At 39.5% G+C, this 17,455-nt stretch overlaps 2 protein-coding genes across 4 annotated transcripts in view; both read left to right on the top strand.

Annotated features, from left to right (window-relative positions):
* The first annotated feature begins 641 nt into the window (after positions 1–641).
* On the top strand, positions 642–9,489 carry tmem209 (transmembrane protein 209). Of its 2 annotated transcripts, none has more exons than XM_042511291.2 (15): positions 642–743; positions 1,129–1,289; positions 1,426–1,484; positions 2,213–2,344; positions 2,445–2,674; positions 2,794–2,998; positions 3,243–3,418; positions 4,062–4,133; positions 4,296–4,392; positions 4,866–4,991; positions 5,310–5,407; positions 6,598–6,712; positions 6,967–7,064; positions 8,392–8,465; positions 8,669–9,489. In XM_042511291.2, exons 2-15 carry the CDS (start codon positions 1,150–1,152, stop codon positions 8,721–8,723), a joined length of 1,677 nt encoding a protein of 558 aa, XP_042367225.1. In that variant the 5' UTR covers positions 642–743; positions 1,129–1,149; the 3' UTR covers positions 8,724–9,489. The 2 variants fall into 2 exon arrangements, with proteins under 2 accessions (XP_042367225.1, XP_087928826.1); XM_088072700.1 differs by lacking the exon at positions 642–743 and adding an exon at positions 750–951.
* Positions 9,490–10,215: 726 nt separating this feature from the next.
* Positions 10,216–17,455, top strand: part of ahcyl2b (adenosylhomocysteinase like 2b) — a 60,715-nt gene continuing 53,475 nt past the window's right edge. Inside the window, exon 1 of one of the 2 annotated variants that reach the window (XM_088072518.1) lies at positions 10,216–10,634. In XM_088072518.1, coding sequence (XP_087928644.1) covers positions 10,299–10,634 — 336 coding nt within the window. In that variant the 5' untranslated portion in view covers positions 10,216–10,298. The remainder of the gene's footprint in view (positions 10,635–17,455) is intronic. The other variant, XM_042511383.2, reaches the window with a different exon arrangement.

The raw sequence follows: 17,455 nt of genomic DNA on the forward strand, positions 1-17,455 counted from the left end.
ATTTTATCGCATGAGTATATTTATATACTCAGCGTAACGGGACACATTTAACATAGCAATAATACTATATTGTGACTTAAGAATCATGATAATATTGTATTGTGGGGTGTCTGCTCATTCCTGCCCTGAGTTAATATTTTTTTAATGATCATGAACTGCTTGTCATTTTCTTACCTTCCTGCTGTTCATTCATTGTGATCGCTCAAACTGTGCGGGTAAAATAGAGAGATCCCCCCCACCTGGCCATGTAAATATCTCACTGTTTTTTTATTTTATTTTATTTTATATTTATTTCTCTAAATTCTTCATTGAATAAATAAAGATACTTTACCATGTGGTAAACACAGAACTGCCCATACCAGAGGTTCATATCTATACAAAATAAAATATAAATTCAGGATAATGTATTATAGCTTTATATGGGTTAGGTTTGTACTTTTTTTTTTTTACAACCTGCACTATTAAGGGAAAATAGCCAAATTCAGGCGTAAATATTGCAAAGATTTCATACTTTTCATGCACAAATGGTCAATTTCATAACTTTGTATATTTTTATTAGAAACACACAAGAAACTGTTGTCTCTAACTTGATTTTTCTTCTGTAGTAATTTATCTTTATACTTTTTATGTGTATGTTTTGGTTGTTGTTGTTTTTTTTTCTTTAGTGACCGGAAGTACGTACTGTAGCTTCCGCTTGAAATACAAAAATATGCAGCGCCGCGTTTGTCATTCACTTCAGCGTGGTATGAATGAACTATAAAGTTATTTTCTACTCGTTGTATTTGTGTTTTGCTTGCATTTTTGCGGTATAAAATTCTGTATTACTGGTTATTTATTGTACACCGAAACTAAACTTTGCCCGCCGAATTTTTTACTATTCATATGTAAGCTAGCTAACTTTAGCTAACCGTTTAGCTAGCAGGTCGGCTAACTATATAACTATAACCTACCGTAAGTCAAGTAGCTACAGTTGTCATTCCAAATGATGTTAGTTAATGTTTGGCTAAAGGATAATTGTTTGTTCTGTAACTTAACGCAGCGTCTTTGCTGTAAAATAATGTCGTAGTCTTGGATGTAGCACAGTGCCTGCTCGTGTTGTGTCAGTGTTATCCTCTGCTCCTCACTCAGCCTGAACACAACAGATGCATCATGTTGACCCCAGCGAAGGACGGGATGCCCAGTATGATAGACAGGGCTCTGAGGATGAGGAGGGAGGAACAGGCTCGGCAGGTGGTCCTGGCCTGGGCTGTGCTCAACGTGTCTCTAGCTGGCATGATTTACACTGAAATGTAAGTCTTTTCCAAGTTCAGTAATGTGCTCTTTTGCAATCAGATGTAATTGAACGCTGATTCACTGTCCCACCATCTCCAGTCTCTCCTCTTCCAGTGTGCAGTGTAATGATATGTGTCTCTTGTTATTTGTTAGGTCTGGGAAATTGCTGAGTCGATACTACAACATCACCTACTGGCCTATCTGGTACATCGGTGAGGTCCATTACTTTATTATTTGTTAAAGGATGGCTGCTTGAGCTGTAAAGTCATAAGGTTTCTTCAATTAGAGGTCTAGTGTGTATGATTTAATGGCATCTATTAGCAGAAATGGAATATATTTACCATAACTATGTATTAGGGATCGACCGATATTAGTTTTTCTGGGCCGACACAGATAGCGATGATAAGTAGTTAATGAGACCGATAACTGATACTTGGAAACGTTATGCGTTTACAATAAAAATTACAATCTATCTGTTGATATTTAGATTTTGGATTATAACAAGCTTCAACACAAAACTTTGTTTAAAAGGCTTTTGGCAAATTTTAAATCAAAACGGAAACTTTCAACATAAACTTCAAAGCAACTTTTTTTTAAAGTCAAATGATAATTTAAATAAAAAAATATTAAATAAGTTTAAAAAAAGAAAACGCTCCCTGAGGTTTTACAAAGTAAAAGTTTCTCCCATACTGACATGTCGTTTCTATCATAGTCCTGACAGGAAAAACCAAACACTGGCTCCACATAAGGCCAGTCGTGTTTTTGTTCTGCTTCGTAGTTATCCTACATATTTGGGACACAGGAGATGTTTTAGTTCTGCAATTAAATCCTATCACACTGGACCTTTCAATGATATTATATTTTAAAATGAAATAAATTTTGAAACAGACAGACACCAAGTTTTTATAAGTGTGTGCTTCTCCTCTGTCCTTATTTACAGAACTGGTGCTAGCCTCTCTGTTTAGCCTCAATGCTCTTTTTGACTTCTGGAAATATTTTAAATACACAATGGCTCCCTCCACCATTTCTGTAACCCCTGAACAGCATCACCTCCTGGGTCTGAGAAACACAGGTGAGGCTCTTTTTCTCCTGAAGAATTTTTAATAAATACATTTCGTTCTCTAGTTTTGTGTAAGGGACATAAGCATTTTGGTTGTTGTCTGTCTCTGAAGGTATTCAGGCTTCTCCACCCCAAAAGCCAGAAAAGAAGGAGACCCCAGCTCCAGCCCAGTCGTCTCCGCTGCAGGGCCAAAGTGTGCTGAGCTTCAGCCCCTCACGGCCAGCGACCACCAGCCCCAAGTTCTCCCCCAGCTGTGTGCCCGGGTACAGCCCTCCTCTCAGCAACCCATCCACTCCAAGCAGTGCGGGCGGACCCTTTTCTCCCTCAGTGGCCTTTGGAAAGGTATGTCCATCACATCACTAACTGGCCTAACCTGGAGATTTGTTTTTGGTTAGCGTTATGAAGTAATCCTCTCAAAAGTGATTCTTCATGTTGAGAGCATTATGTTCTTCCTGTCACAGGTTTTGAATTACAGTCCCTCCCCCGGCTCCTCCCCCTACCCCAGCAGCATCGGACCTGCCGAAGGCTCCAGCCTGAGAGCTCGATACCGCACGTCCCCCTCAGTGTTTAACTCCCCTGGAAGCAAGGAGGACTACATGGAGGATTTGAAAAGCTTAGAGAGGTTCCTCCGCACAGAGGAGGAGAGGAGTCACCGCAGCCAGCTCGGTACAATAAACACGTTTTGTAGGAAGCTAATTGTTAGTATAAACAGAGGAGGACACCAACCTTATTCAGCTAGTGTCATTCTCATTTCTGTGTTTGGCAAAGCAAGATCTTGATTTATCAAGCTTTTGCCAAATAATTGTTTAGATGATTTGGAAGTTATTTTTGTATTCTGAGTCAATGTGGAAAAACATTTAGATGTATGTGATCATAGAAAGATACCATAATGAACTGATGCTCACTATAGGGAGTCCAGAGTCTGTGTCTCCGAGCCACAGCCCAACATTTTGGAACTACAACCGCTCAGTGGGAGACTACGCACAAAGCCTGAGGAAGTTCCTGTATCAACCGGCTTGCCGCTCTCAGGCCCCGTCTGCACACAAGGATGAGACGGACCTGGGCTCCAAACAGGCTGCAGAGGAGGTCGGTAAAGTAGCCTTTTTGTTGGGTCATGTTAAAGAAGAAATGACATTGTGTTTTACAGTCAGATATATTTGGGATGCATGATTGGTGTGTCACCTGCAGTAAAAGTCTTTAAAATAAAACATTGTAATCAGCCTGAAATAATGAAGTAATTATGTAAGCTCCAGTAGTCAAAATAGGTCAAATTTTCAGCTGCTGCGGCTATTGTCAGGATTTTCAGGGAGAGCATCATCCAAGCCTTTTAACGTAGGAAGAATTTTACGGTTTTGTTTGTAAATTTAACATAAAAATAAATGGCAACCGAAGTTGAAGTAGTTTTCTTATTTTTTCCAATGAATATGTACATTTTGAAATAAATTAAAAATTAAAAAATTATATTTCTGCATTTGCCAGTGGGACATTGTGACAAAAGCAGACATAATAATATGTTTAATCCACTAAAGCCGAGACTTGATGTTCTCTGCAGTTAGGTGGGAAAAATTTTCATGCATCAGCATTTGGCCAGAGTTAGGAAAATATCCGCATTTTGTATATCAGCAAACATATGATATTTTGTGTCCCTATGACACTGGAGTCTGTAGATGTCTGAGAAGAATGTATTATTGCCATGAAATTATATCCGTTTCCCTTCCCTGTCATGTAGGTGTGGGCCAGAATCACAACCAGTCGCCCTGTGGTTGACCGCATAGACAGCTGGACAGCCAAACTAAGAAATGTGAGTGTTCAAATGTATTCAAAGAGCAACACAATGAAGAAACTTTAGTGATGAAAGTTTGAAATGACTCTTTTGTGTGATTTGTTGTCTCAAACCTTCCACCTAAATTTAAATGAAGTAAGAAAATACATCAGAAAACAAATGTGTTTGTGTTGATTTCAGTGGATCAGTGACACCATCTTGGTCCCCCTGGTCAAAGAAACAGACTCAGTGAACAGCCAGCTGAGGAGGATGGGCTGCCCCGAGCTCCAGATAGGAGGTGCTTTGTCCTCACACTGTTCAATGAAAAGTGCCAGTCAGACAGGACCGAAGAATATAAACTTTTAGTCTAAGAAATATTAGATTTTTATAAATAATAGTATATTCATGCATTGAAAAGGTGTAAAATTCATATAAATGTAAGCGTAAATGTAGAAAAGATGCTTATTACACAACCATAGTGAGAACCATAGGCAAGAGGAGGAAAATGTTTTTCTTTTACAGCAACAGATTTGATTTTTCTTTATTTTCCTCAAAAAATCAAATGAATTTGTCAGAGACAAATGCAGTGCCTAGCAAAAACAAAAAAAAATGTCGTTTTGGGAAAGCGTATGACACATTTTTAATTCTAAGGGGGAAAAAGGCTGTTCTGGAAAAATATGTAAATTACAGCAGTCGTTATTGTGATTTCAATGCATTTTTTTCTTGTGATTTTGAAGTCTCAGAAAGTTTCCCCTCTCTCTCCTCCACCAGAGGCCAGCATCAGCAGCCTGAAACAGGCAGCAGTGATGAAAGCCTCGTCCATCCCAACTATGAACTCTATCGTTCAGTATCTGGACATCACTCCCAACCAGGAGTATCTAGTGGACCGCGTGAAGGGTAGGTTCAACATCACAGTTCATCTTTTGTTTACTTGTCTTAAAGTGCTTTCATTCATTTGCTTGTTCTTAGATTTTGTTTTTTCTTTTTTGAGCTGCATTGAGCTAATTCCGATCTTGCAACTGCACTTTGTGTTTTCTGTTTTAGTGTCTGTAAAACTTGATTTCAAAAAGGGCGATATAAAAAAGTATATTTTATACATTATATTTTAGTCATTTGTATTTTTTCTTTAAATGCACCTAATGTGATGCTATTACGTTTCATTGAGGTATAAGTGATTGTGGACTACATGTGCTTTTTGGTATTCTGTCCTGTCAGAGCTGGCGCACAGCGGCTGCATGAGCTCTTTTCGCTGGAATGGCGGTGGCGATCTGAAGAACAGAAAGTGGGACACAGATCTCCCCACTGACTGTGCTGTAAGTCTACACACTGATACATGCATACTAAACTAGTGGTGCAGCAATTTGTGAAATATGCACATCACATGTTTGATGATGCCTTGTTTTTGTCTGACTTACACTTCAAACCCCAAAGATTACAAAAGTTGTCTTAAGTCAGTCTTTCTCTCATACTGACATTCAAACAAAATCAAATGTGTTAAATATTATACGTTTTTAGTTTTGGCTCATGCAAATACTGAAGTTCAACTACATGTGTTTTGTCTACAACCAATAGCTGTTACGAGGTCAGGCGACAAAATCTAAAATGTTAAGTTTGTACACATACAGCTTATTGTTATAAATTATTTTGAAGGCGAATTGACAAGAATACTGTCTACATATGACACCTTTTATCTTGTGTTTCTAGAGTTATGTGTTTTTGCTGACTCGAGGAATTGTTCATGTTTTATATTTTTACATGGAGTTTGGTGTAATATTTTCTACCAGGATCAGGATGGGAAATAATCTCAAGTCTTTCAAATAGTGACCCTGCAGATAACTTGTCTTTGCAAAGATCTTTAAAAACTCAAATTGTCTAGAGATGTGAGATATGAGCGAGTTTAAGTGGAAACAGTCGGGTGGATTGTCAAATTTTCAGCAAAAATGCCAAAATTATCAGTTGAGAATATTAACCATTTCATTCATTGTGCTCATTGATATGTATTTCGGTCTCATCACCTTTGTGTTGAATGCAAAGAAATCTGTTTGTTCTGTCGTTTTTTTTTAATCTTATTCAAATTGATTTAATTTGATTGATTTAATTTAAAATGTCAAATATAATGTAGTTCTTTGAATGAGGCTAGTGATGCAATGAGTTAAATTGTAAAATTTTATAGTTGCAACAATGTTATATTCTTGTCATGAGAAAGTTTCTTATTTTTCTTGTCCCCGAAAGTCTAGGGCTAATCCTCACACAAATATTAGGAAGAGAACAGGCTCCTCTGGTTGGGACGAGATAGCATGGTTACTTGCTTCACTTTTCAAAAACATGCTAAAATGTCATTTTACAGACTGCTTGGCTGCATGTATGTGAACTTTGCCACGGCTTTCTTGGAGTCTTCTGACCCCAGGATCTGTTGTGCAAACACTCTGGGTTGCTCATGTCAGGTGGGACAGTGAGATCAGCGGCTGAATGACTCTGATTCGTACTGTGTCTGTCCTTTTAGATCCTCATGCATATGTTTTGCACATACTTGGACTCCAGACTGCCCCCTCACCCAAAGTACCCCGATGGAAAGACTTTCACTTCACAGCACTTCAGTCACACTCCGGACAAGCCTGGTAACTACACACACACACACACACACATACACACACACACACACACACACACACACACGCACGCACGCACGCACGCACACACACACACACACACACACACACACACACACACACAATGGCTAAACAGGAGGGAATAAAAGGCATGTAATTTCCTTCTTCTCATTCTTGGAACACAGCATCTTCTTTTTGTCTTTATATGTCACCAGCTTCATGTTTTTAGTTCTCGTGTCCCTTTTTTGTGTTCTCTCTCACAGATGTTACCAAGGAGAGCCTCCTCTGCATCCACCAAAGCAGCACCACTCCCCCTCACTACCAGCTCATCTACCAGGGACATATCTACAGTCTACCCAAGGTGACAGCAACAACAACCAGTGTTCTCACTCGTTTTCTCAAAAATAAGTTCTCTATTTTGTAGGCTCCTACAAAACAGCTTGTGCTCTTGTTCTGCCTTCACAGTCTCAAAGATGAATCCAAAAAGTGGCAATGCATCATGTTGAGGATGAGGGTGATAATAGGAAGGAACTTAAAAGCCTTAGCCATAGCTGTATCAGCAACTAATGTTGGTAGTTCTGTGAAGAGAGAGGTCAGGAGTCAGGAGTAATGAGGCTGCGATGTGGAGGGTTTCACTGAGGAACAGTTCCTAAAAAATTAAGGATGTCCAGGGCTGAATTCCAATATCTCTGTCAACACCTCATGATCACGCTGTCATGGCAGGACTCAAAATCTAGACGAGCTGTTCCCGTCAGAGAGCGTCTGGCAGTTGGGCTCTATAGGCTTTGGGCAGCCCACCGCATCAGTGGTACGGCTACAGCAGCGTTCTGTAGTATCAGGGGACTGCTTTGACACTGTATGGCGAGTGATCTGCACCTGGGCACCGAAATATGACTTGGAAAACCATGGCTGTATGGGCAAAACACGCATGAATTCCCATTTAATCTAGGACCACATATAAAAGTAGTCCAGACAGAGTTCCAGGGTCATGGAAAATGGGGAAAAGTCACAGATTTTCACAATCACATTTTTCAGGTCTGGAAAGTTCATGGAATTAGTAAAAATCATAGCATGTTTAAGTCATTGAATTCTGTTGTGCGGAATGATATTGTTACAGTAATCATCTGTAGATAACCTTCCACATGGCAAATTTATATTCTGGAGCTGAAGACAGCTCTAATAGGCGTCGATGGGTGACAACGTTTTCTTAACAATTACATGTTTTATCATTTTCCACCTGTGATCGTTTCTTCCTTCTTGTATGCCAGTTATCTGAAATTTTAATTGTATGGACTTCGAATCTGATATGTTTCAAAAATGCTGCGTAAGAGGGGCAAAAAAAACCCAAAACATTATTATAGGTCTTTGAAACATCATAAAAAAGTTTAGAAAGTTTGTGTGAGAGCCTTATCTAGATCTTAGTGGAAAAAATCATTTCTGTGTCCACACTGCTCTGAAAAAAATCAGATGTGTGTCACGTAAGAGCAAAAAATATCAGATTTCGGCCACATTTGCTTGTAATGTGAAACATAGACATAAAGAATCTTACCTCACCACTAGATCTGGTCTTCTGATAAAGCCCAGTGCTTCAACAGAACAGACATCTCCTTCAGACAGTTGAGGATGTTTTAGTCTGCTGTTTCCGCTTTGATTGCAATAACATGAACCCACCATTATTTCTATTATAGGGCAGGAACAACCTGTTCCACACAGTCCTCATGTTCCTTTACGTTATTAAGACGAAGGAGTCGGGGATGCTGGGGTGAGTACTTCCCTTTCTGCTACTAAAATCCTGTAAAAGGCTGGCTAGCTCATATCATAGATGCCATTTCAGTCTATAATGAAATATTGATTCATTTTCAACAGAAAGGTCATGCACGAGAGCGCAGATTGTGTTTTGATTTAAAATGATCGGTTTGACCTTGCCTGTAGGTTAATTAAATTGCTTTATTATACTTTCTTCAGGAGAGTAAATCTCGGCCTCTCAGGAGTAAACATCTTGTGGATATTCGAAAACTGATGTGTCATCATTTACAAGAAGCAAAAAGCTACAAGTGGATTTTTTTCCCCCTACAATGCTGTGTGGTTACACTGACTGGAATACCGCCTCAACATAAAGCCTGCTCTGGAAAAGCAGCACTTAACTTTGACGGACATTTTCTCAATTTTTAGTGCACAAAATGATCATTCTCATTTTATGGACACATTTCTGTCGCACCACAGTGTGTTTACGATATACTGCAGAGCTGTATTTTTAACATTGTTTGGGTTTCTGATTTTGTATTTTGAGAATGTACCAGCATGGCAGCCTTGTAAATAATATACCTCAGATTTATCTGGTAAATTGTAAAGGGCTCAGACCCATTTAGCATGAATGTAAATACAGTATGTGTGATATTGACTTTTGTTTATTTCGCTTTAATAACACGTTGCAACTGGTATGCTGTTTTTTTTTTTCTGTAGTTGAGTGATTGTTGTAGTAGGGATGCTCCTGACATGCTTGAAGTCACCTACAAAATATGGACTTGTGAAAACCTACTCTGTAGTAGGGAAGCTTCTCATACTACCAGGCTGCAATGCAACACATAACCATGCAGAGCATCAATTCTTTTGATATGCGATAGAGAACAAATGAAAAGCCTTTGATTCACCAAAGTATTTTTTCTGAATATAACATCTTTTACAAAGCCATTTGTTAATTTTCAAACCGTCTACATGTTTGCTTTATTTCAATTTTACATTTGTCACACAAGCCTTGAAAATAAAATTGAGATATTAAAAAAGAATCAGACAAAGCACATTTATTTCCCTCCCACTTAACGATGTCTTCCACTATCATGGACGTCCACATGGTGGCAATGTAGTTCATTTTTAAAGATTTGACCTCATGCCTGGGCTCATTTTCTCTTGTGGCATACTGCATATCCACCGCACAGAGCACTGTAATGTGATGCAGTATGTTCTGCAGTAACCAGTAAATGACTTGAGGCTGGAGAACAATGCTGACTTACAATTGTACGCATTTTTAAAATAATTATGTGTCAACATTTTTTGAGGACAAACTTGTCTGGCTGGGGAATTCCTTCACACGGTACAAGGTATTAAGTGTATCTTGGTGTAATTGATTCCCAGGTGTGGCAGTGATAATTTAAAAAAATTACTGCCTTATTTATTTTTTTTAATGTAGAAATTTTATAGATGGTTGCCCTGCGAGCAAACGGCATTATCTGGCACAAATTGCGTTTGTTTTGTAGTTTATGGTCGTCCTCTTTTATTACAAACGCCATTTCCCATGATGCATTTGACATGGTACCTTTTCCTGCTGGGAAACGCAGACTTTTTGTCAATTAGGACTGATTTTCAGCTAAATGAAATGCGTATGTCCACTACATGTTGTTTTTCCCTATGTTGACTAGCGTTTTGTAAAATAAGACGTGATCCTATTATTGGTATTGCAAACGGCCTGTAAGTGACGCTGTCGAGATACTTCGACGAACTACAAAGACCACAATGCATCTGGCCGTAGTCGCTCCTCCGCTCACATCCGCTTGACTCGCTATTTGTGTTGTAAAAAGGACTTTGTGAAACTGCAGCGATGTCAGTCCAGGTTGTGGCAACGAAAATGGCAGAGGTCGAACTCAAAGACGTCCCCACCGGTAAAGACTTACCGGCCGGTTCCCCGATGACACCGACCTCGGAGGGCAAGAGCCTCGCCAGAAACGACCCGCACGAGGCCGGTTCCTCTGCCGCTACGACCCCTCCAGCGGAGCCCTCCGCGAAAGCCGGGGAAGGCAGCCTGGGTATGCTCACCCCGAACCCCGCGAAGATGCCGCAGGCGTCGGCTATGAAGCGGACGGACCCCCAGCAGAACGGCGGAGAGGCTTTTGTCAACCGTGACGGTACCGTTGCCGAAGCTCCGCGGATGAAAAAGGCGAGTGAGACAAGATTTTTTTCCTCCATAGCTAACGTTACGATGTTACTGGACCACCACTAAGCAGCTCGCCGCAATGAGAGCTCGCTGGGAAAGCTGGCATTGTGTGACGATGCTAACAGGCTAGCTTATCCCAGAGCTGATTCAGCTGTGTCAGTTAACGCTTTTAATAACAGTTTCCCGTGATAATAACACCGCAGAGGGTGTAATAAGGGTTAAACACTGTTTTTAAAATAGGTGTACTAATTTCATTTAGGCTGACATGGCTAAATCTGTAGGACATGAGCTGAGTAACTGGTTAAAAGTGTTCAGCTGCTTTCACAAGTTTTGAGAGGGGTCCCTTTAAAAAAAAGAAAGCTAACACATGTATTTGTTCTTTTGTAGATGTGCGACTAACACTTATCACGTGCCGGAAACCCCATTAACTTATGTCACACTAAATAATAGACTGTACAAAATAATAAAAAAGTTACGTCTTATAGGATGAAGGTAATGTGGGACATCATGTAGAATGGGACAAATAGGCTTTACATCATGGACTCTTAAAAGAATAGCAGCCAGTCACCAAACATGTTATTGGGTTGTAGCTACAAATGTGATTTACATGAAACAATCATTTTTATTGATTTGAGAAAACAGGTATGGGCAGGTCAGAGAGTCCAAAACGACTTCCAAGAACTTGCCAGGAAAGCCATGTGGCATGTTGGTTTTCTCAGGATGGTAATAAGAGAACTGAGGCTAAAACAATTAAAACAAAGGGAGTGTAGGGTGTTGCATTTTAGTAACTGTTTGACTGATTATAAAAATATTTTCACAACTGTCTTTAGCTATAAAAGTAACATGTAAGTAGTTTTAGGTGGTTTTCTTGGTAATCTACTAAAAAGAGTCCCACATTACCTTATTCACCCTACAGATAAATACACTGTACTAAATAAATAGAAGTTATTTCATACAAAAAATACAAAATATGCTGCTAGCTAAAACAAGAAATGTCTGTCACTAGATTTAAAGAATAAGTTGCTGTCTTAGCTAATGTATGGTTGTTTTCAGTAGGAGCTCAGTTTTTTATTAAAGTTATTCTAAAGAAAAAGAAAACATAAAACAAAGAAAAAGAAAAAGAAAACATATAACAAAGAAAAAGAAAAAGAAAACATATAACAAAAGAAGTAATGTCAATTCCAAAACATTTTGTACAAAATAGTAATCATACCCTAGTTTCATATTTGATTACAACCATAATTTAACCATTTTTTTTTTTGTAATTTGCGAAATGAAATACACCGTTTTCATTAATTGTCACATTCCATAAGTTATGTTATTTAGCAAACCTTTATTCTGTTGCTAGTTAAGTCAGACTCAGTAAAGAGCAAGAAACGTTATTTGTGCTGGTGTGATGTTCCCCGGTGATAAACTGCTTCATTTTTTGCCTCTGCTAGGTAGCTCAAATTACCTTTGCTCCTTTCTTGACCTCAGGTTAGTATATTGAATATATTTACACTTCACTGCTTAAAATAAATGCCACGGTAATCTCAGTCTGATTGATGCAGTGCCACCCAAGACGTGTGTGATCTAACTCAGACATAACAGTAGCCAGTAATCCCTGACCGTAGAGAGAGATACTCCTGTCACCTAGTTTTCTCAAGCCTGATTTAGCCTTTAGATAACCCCAGTGAAGGGAGTTTCTGCCCTTGTGGCTTAATTCAGAGGTCACACTGACTTAGGATGTCTTTCTCTCTGCAAGCAAAGATCCAACGCTGCTTGACGTTGGTTGTGACCTCTTATCTTTTTGTCTCTCACAAAGTCTTGATTAGGACAGAAGTGGATATAAAGGGCAAAGTTCAAGGAATGAACAATTTTTTGATAAGGTGATAAGGAATCCTTTGAGGAAGCTTCCAGCTCCATCCCTTTGATCAGAGTTATTATTAACATTATTAACATTATTAACAATAGTCATTTATATATATATATATATAATAGCCTGTGGTCACTCATGCATGAAATTATTTTAGATATGTGTACAGTAAGACTCTGACTCATTGACTTGCTGCAGATATGTGGTCTTAAGAATCCCAGTATTTAAAAAAAAAAAGGAAGTTTTTTAATGGTCTTTTTTCTCAGTGTGGTGGCCAGTTTCCTGTGACATTTATGCAAAATACTTGTTAAGCATGTTTTTTTCTTGTGATAAAAAACAAAGGGTCGGGTAGTTATCAGGGTGAAACCAATAGGGACACAACAAGTCGGACAGGATGCACTTACCACCCACACCCTCTACTACGCATTGACAGTGGTCCTGTCCCGTTAGACAACCCCTGAGGAAACCCCAGTAGGAGGAGAACTTGACAGTACATTGTGTGAATGGACTGCGCATCAACAGCATCTCAGAGGAGAATGCTTTATGTAACGACTGGTAATATGGAGAAACAGCAGCAGTCGGGAGAGCAGGGCAAACAGGCTGATCCACATTTGGGGTACAGACCAAAGTCAGATGAACCGGAGAGCAACAGCCACATCTGGATTATTGAGCAGACTAATTTCGCATTCAGGACCATGGTACAAAAAGTTGATTTCCGAAGTGCTGTATGCTCATTTTGATCATTAAAAAAATATCATGATGAAAAATGTATCATACTGTATCTCTTAAAACTAAGAAACTAGTCCCTGTGTAGTCAATTTACATGGATTAAATTTACTAAAATATTCCATAAAGAAGCATCAGACTTGTTTTAAGTATGTTTTTTTATGGCTGTCTTTAAACAAATGGCAGGTATTTTATGTTGGAATCAAACTTGTCATTAATGCTGGTATATATAAATTGTTTTTTAAATTTCTGACCCAATATAGTCACTGTATTGTATTTTATAAAGAACAATATTTTTTTCTAATGGTAAATTAATAATAGGAGTGATTTGTAGGATACTCTGTATGTCGGTGTAATCCATTTTAATTTAAAGAGTTCATGTTAATGTAAAGATAAGATCATTTTAACCTGAAAGAGGGCATTTCTGAATTTTTCAGGTCAAAGGTTATTTTTCATATTCATGTAATGTAGAGAGAAGTGAGCTTGAGTAACGGATAATAAACATGCTAAATACACTGAGGCAGATAACTGTCCATTATGATAATTTAAAAACTCAGTTGTCACTGCATTTGTCTGATCACACACTAGTGTATATCCACTGGGACAGAAGGTTGCCTCTGGCCTATTTATAGATCAGGAGGCATCGTGGGTCTTATGGTGCACTGCATTATAGATCTACGACCACAGCTTGGCCCTGCGCATCTGCTGGATTCTGCTTACCCGGTGCAGTAAGTGAAGCAGTGGGGCTGATGCAAGTGTGCAGGCAGGCAGCAGTGTTGACTGACTGACTGGATGACTGGCTATCTCTTAATCCATGCCTTTATCATGTCACCACATGAGGGGATTAAAAGGCCAGCTCTCTGTGGTAGGTGGGCCCAGATGTAAGCTTTCTCAGTCCAGTGATGAGTTTGATTGTAACCCACATGGCTTGGCACGAATATGTCCGGCTTCTGGGAAGTCCAGGGGGATACCTCCGGCCGGGAAGAGATGGAGACTGGCAGTGTTCAGCAGGCTGCAGCTTTAGTTGTTAGCATGGTAACTGTTTGTGGCTACAGGCTTATAGCGGTGTATAAATTCATCTGGTTTTGTATATTGATTAAAAAATCAGCAATCAAATATTATTGATGCAAAGTGAGCACATGGATACATATTGTCATCTTTGAGATTCGCCTTTTATTTTTAAATTTCTATGCCATGTGTCGTCATTTCCATCCAAGCAAATCTTCCTAAACATTCAAAGACAAACTCATATTGATCGCAGGCCCCTCATTTAAATTGATTGGAATTGAAATGGTATTGCTCGGAATTGGTCTTTGCGACATCAGCAAATATTATTAAGTTATACAAAAAAATCCATATTAGGGATGTCAGTGGTGAACCATTAATTGGATAACTGCTGAGAATATTTTTGACTGGTAATGCCTTTAGATTTATAGGTTAATTTTACTGCACTGCCCACTAACCGAGTTTGGTGGCAGCTTACTTTAGCCACATTTAGACGAGAACGGCCCTACTGAAAATGGGAAAGTCTTTCCTTTTGCGTTAAAAAAACCCCTCTGCTTTCATATGATAACATTGTGAAAAAGACCTTCATTTACACAGATCCACAAAAACAACTGATAACACTGTAGAATGCCAGGCCAGTAGTTGGCAGTGTAATTTTGTATTGACACACCTGTTTGTCACCGTTTTCAGCAGGATCTGCGCATTGCCAGTTTCAACAGCAACAGAAAAGGTTGAATTTTCAAAAGATTACACTCTGGATCCCAATTTCAAAATTTTGCATTTTCAGGCCCCTAAAATGCCTTTGTTATGTAAAGGAAAGGCCAAAATGCACCAATATTTTAATGTTTCGCTCAAAAACTGTTGCAGTGTAAATGGCCCTTTTAACTAGCGGCACCGCTTCTTTGGTGATTACTGCTAGTAACGCCATCCTGATTTGCACCCCCGTTGACTAATGCTGCTGCAGTGTTTCAGTCTCATATGAGGTCAGTAGGGTCATCTGCCTGAGGCCTTAATTGAAGAAGATGGTTCACCTGTTGGACACACTGACCAAACAAGACTTCACCTCTTAAGCCATCATGATACTGACTGACTCTAACACTTCTTCCCTGACCTTTGACACTTGGCAATCGCCCACTTTCCTAACAGGTTTTTGGAAAGCATGCACAGTGGTATTTTTGAATGACTGGGGAACTGTGTGTTGGGAAGGTCATCCCTCTCCCATGTAATGTTATGTCACCCACTAAGCTTGCGTTCCTGGTAGAGCTCACTGGTAAACAGGCTTACGGTGACCTGTGGCTGCTCCACTTGGAAGGAGAACTGTGTGGAAGAAGATGTGAGCAGAAAGATGTGAAGTTCAATGCGATGCTGCACTTTATCCAGTTTGATTCTGCACTTGCATCAGTTCTGCCTACTCTGCTTTAGTGGCTCATTTGAAGCCTTTTTGGGAACTATTATGTATTGACCAAATGTAATCTGTAAGCATTTGTATCGATGATATTTTTCTAGAAGTGTTGTCTGAGCCAGCTGGAAAAATTGCTGCGCGACGCTCAGTATGTTTACATGAAGTTACAAAAAACTGTCGAATTGTCGTGTTAGTCCCACTAAAACTGGACTTTTAAAATACACGTTAACATGTTTGTCTGACTGAAATTGTACTAAGTCGAATTTCTCAAAATCAGGCTTATACACCTGGAGAATGCAGTTGGTGGTCAATTAACTCTTTCATGTATACACCTCAATTGGACCTGAACTGGCCTAAGTGTTCTGCGCTTGCTCCATTGTGTCCGAGCCAGGCTTTGATTCGGAAGTCTAACAACAGAAAACAAGAAGGTACCAAGTTAAGCATAGAGTACGTATGTAATGTACAGCACTGAAAAGTTAACCCATGTTGTCAGCCCGTTTGCTGCCTGCTAACTTGTTTGTTATGTGACATAACCGGTCCACCAGAAGAAGGTCCAGAAGCATCTAGCTGAAAGGGGGCATTTCGCCACCTATCGTGACAGAGTCAGACGTAGTTCTGTCAACGACTTTAATCTCCCGTAGTTCTTGTGTTCTAGGACGAGGACAGTCATCCAGCTAAATGGCCTGATCGAGCTGTAACCATAGTTTGAATTAACTTAGCATGTAAACGTGCTAAGGAATATTTTTGTGGTTGGATAGGTGGGTAGGCAAGCATTTAAAATTTGTTGAACCCTTTGAAGCTAGAGGTAAATGGTTAATGAAGAATTAACTAAAAGAGGGCCACATGGTGGAGTTTGCTCTGTAACCAGTTTGTATTCAGTTCCATTCATATGCTCACGACTACACAGAGTTGTCAAGCAAAGGATAAGAAGTCACTGCTCTGTGGATTGTCTACACTGTCATCTTGATCTGCCCGTGATTGTCCTGGACTATAACAGAGAACATGTCACTTTCCCTCCTCTATGCCCTCTCATTTGTGAGTCACCTCCAGCCGAGACCGAGCTGGTCTGTATGTGTCTGTGAGTGCGTGCACAGTGGTGATCGCATGCATTTCCCCAGAGGATCCTGTCGTCTTGTATTGGAGTCAAAATGTGGTCATATAGCCTGATCCTACTTTTGTCTTTATTTAGTGGTTTTGAGAATATATACTTAAAGGGATACTTTGCCAATTTTCAACCAGCTTTATATCAAAACAACGTGTGTAGTATGTGTGAATGAACGGTGATAGATTTTCCTTCATGTAACCAGTACCTAGATATCTCATCTCCCCCCTGACAAAACTCATCCAAATGAAGTAATTTATGTCATTTGGCGAAGTTTCACTGGCTCTCTGGCTGTTTCTCGAACTACAGGCTGTACTTATGCAATTTTGTATTGCCCACCACCTGCTGCCAATAAAGACTCAAAGAGTATTATTAAGCTCACCGTTTAACTGTAATACGAGATCTGGCCGGCCACCATTGTTTCACACGGACCATTCCACATTATGTCAGGCACGCTGAATTCTGGGAGTTGTAGGTTTTCTTCCTCTTGAGCAAAAGCAGTGTTTTTCTCCGGTCATGTAGCACCAATTTGAAGAGTATTTGCATCTTTGTACTGCATAGATGACCTAGTTTTATGTGAGGGTCTTCCTTATATCAGTGAAGTCCTTCTTAGTATCAGTGATATGATTGACAGGATTTGTTTACATCAGTGCAGAGCCCAACAGAAAGGTGCACGGTTTTTCACATTGCAGCTATGAAGATGTAATAAAGTTATGTTTGTGAGAGGTTAACGT

The sequence above is a fragment of the Plectropomus leopardus genome, chromosome 22 (genome assembly GCF_026936395.1).
Source record: "Plectropomus leopardus strain MGB_pleo_1.0 chromosome 22, ASM2693639v1, whole genome shotgun sequence".
Lineage (NCBI taxonomy): Eukaryota > Metazoa > Chordata > Actinopteri > Perciformes > Serranidae > Plectropomus > Plectropomus leopardus.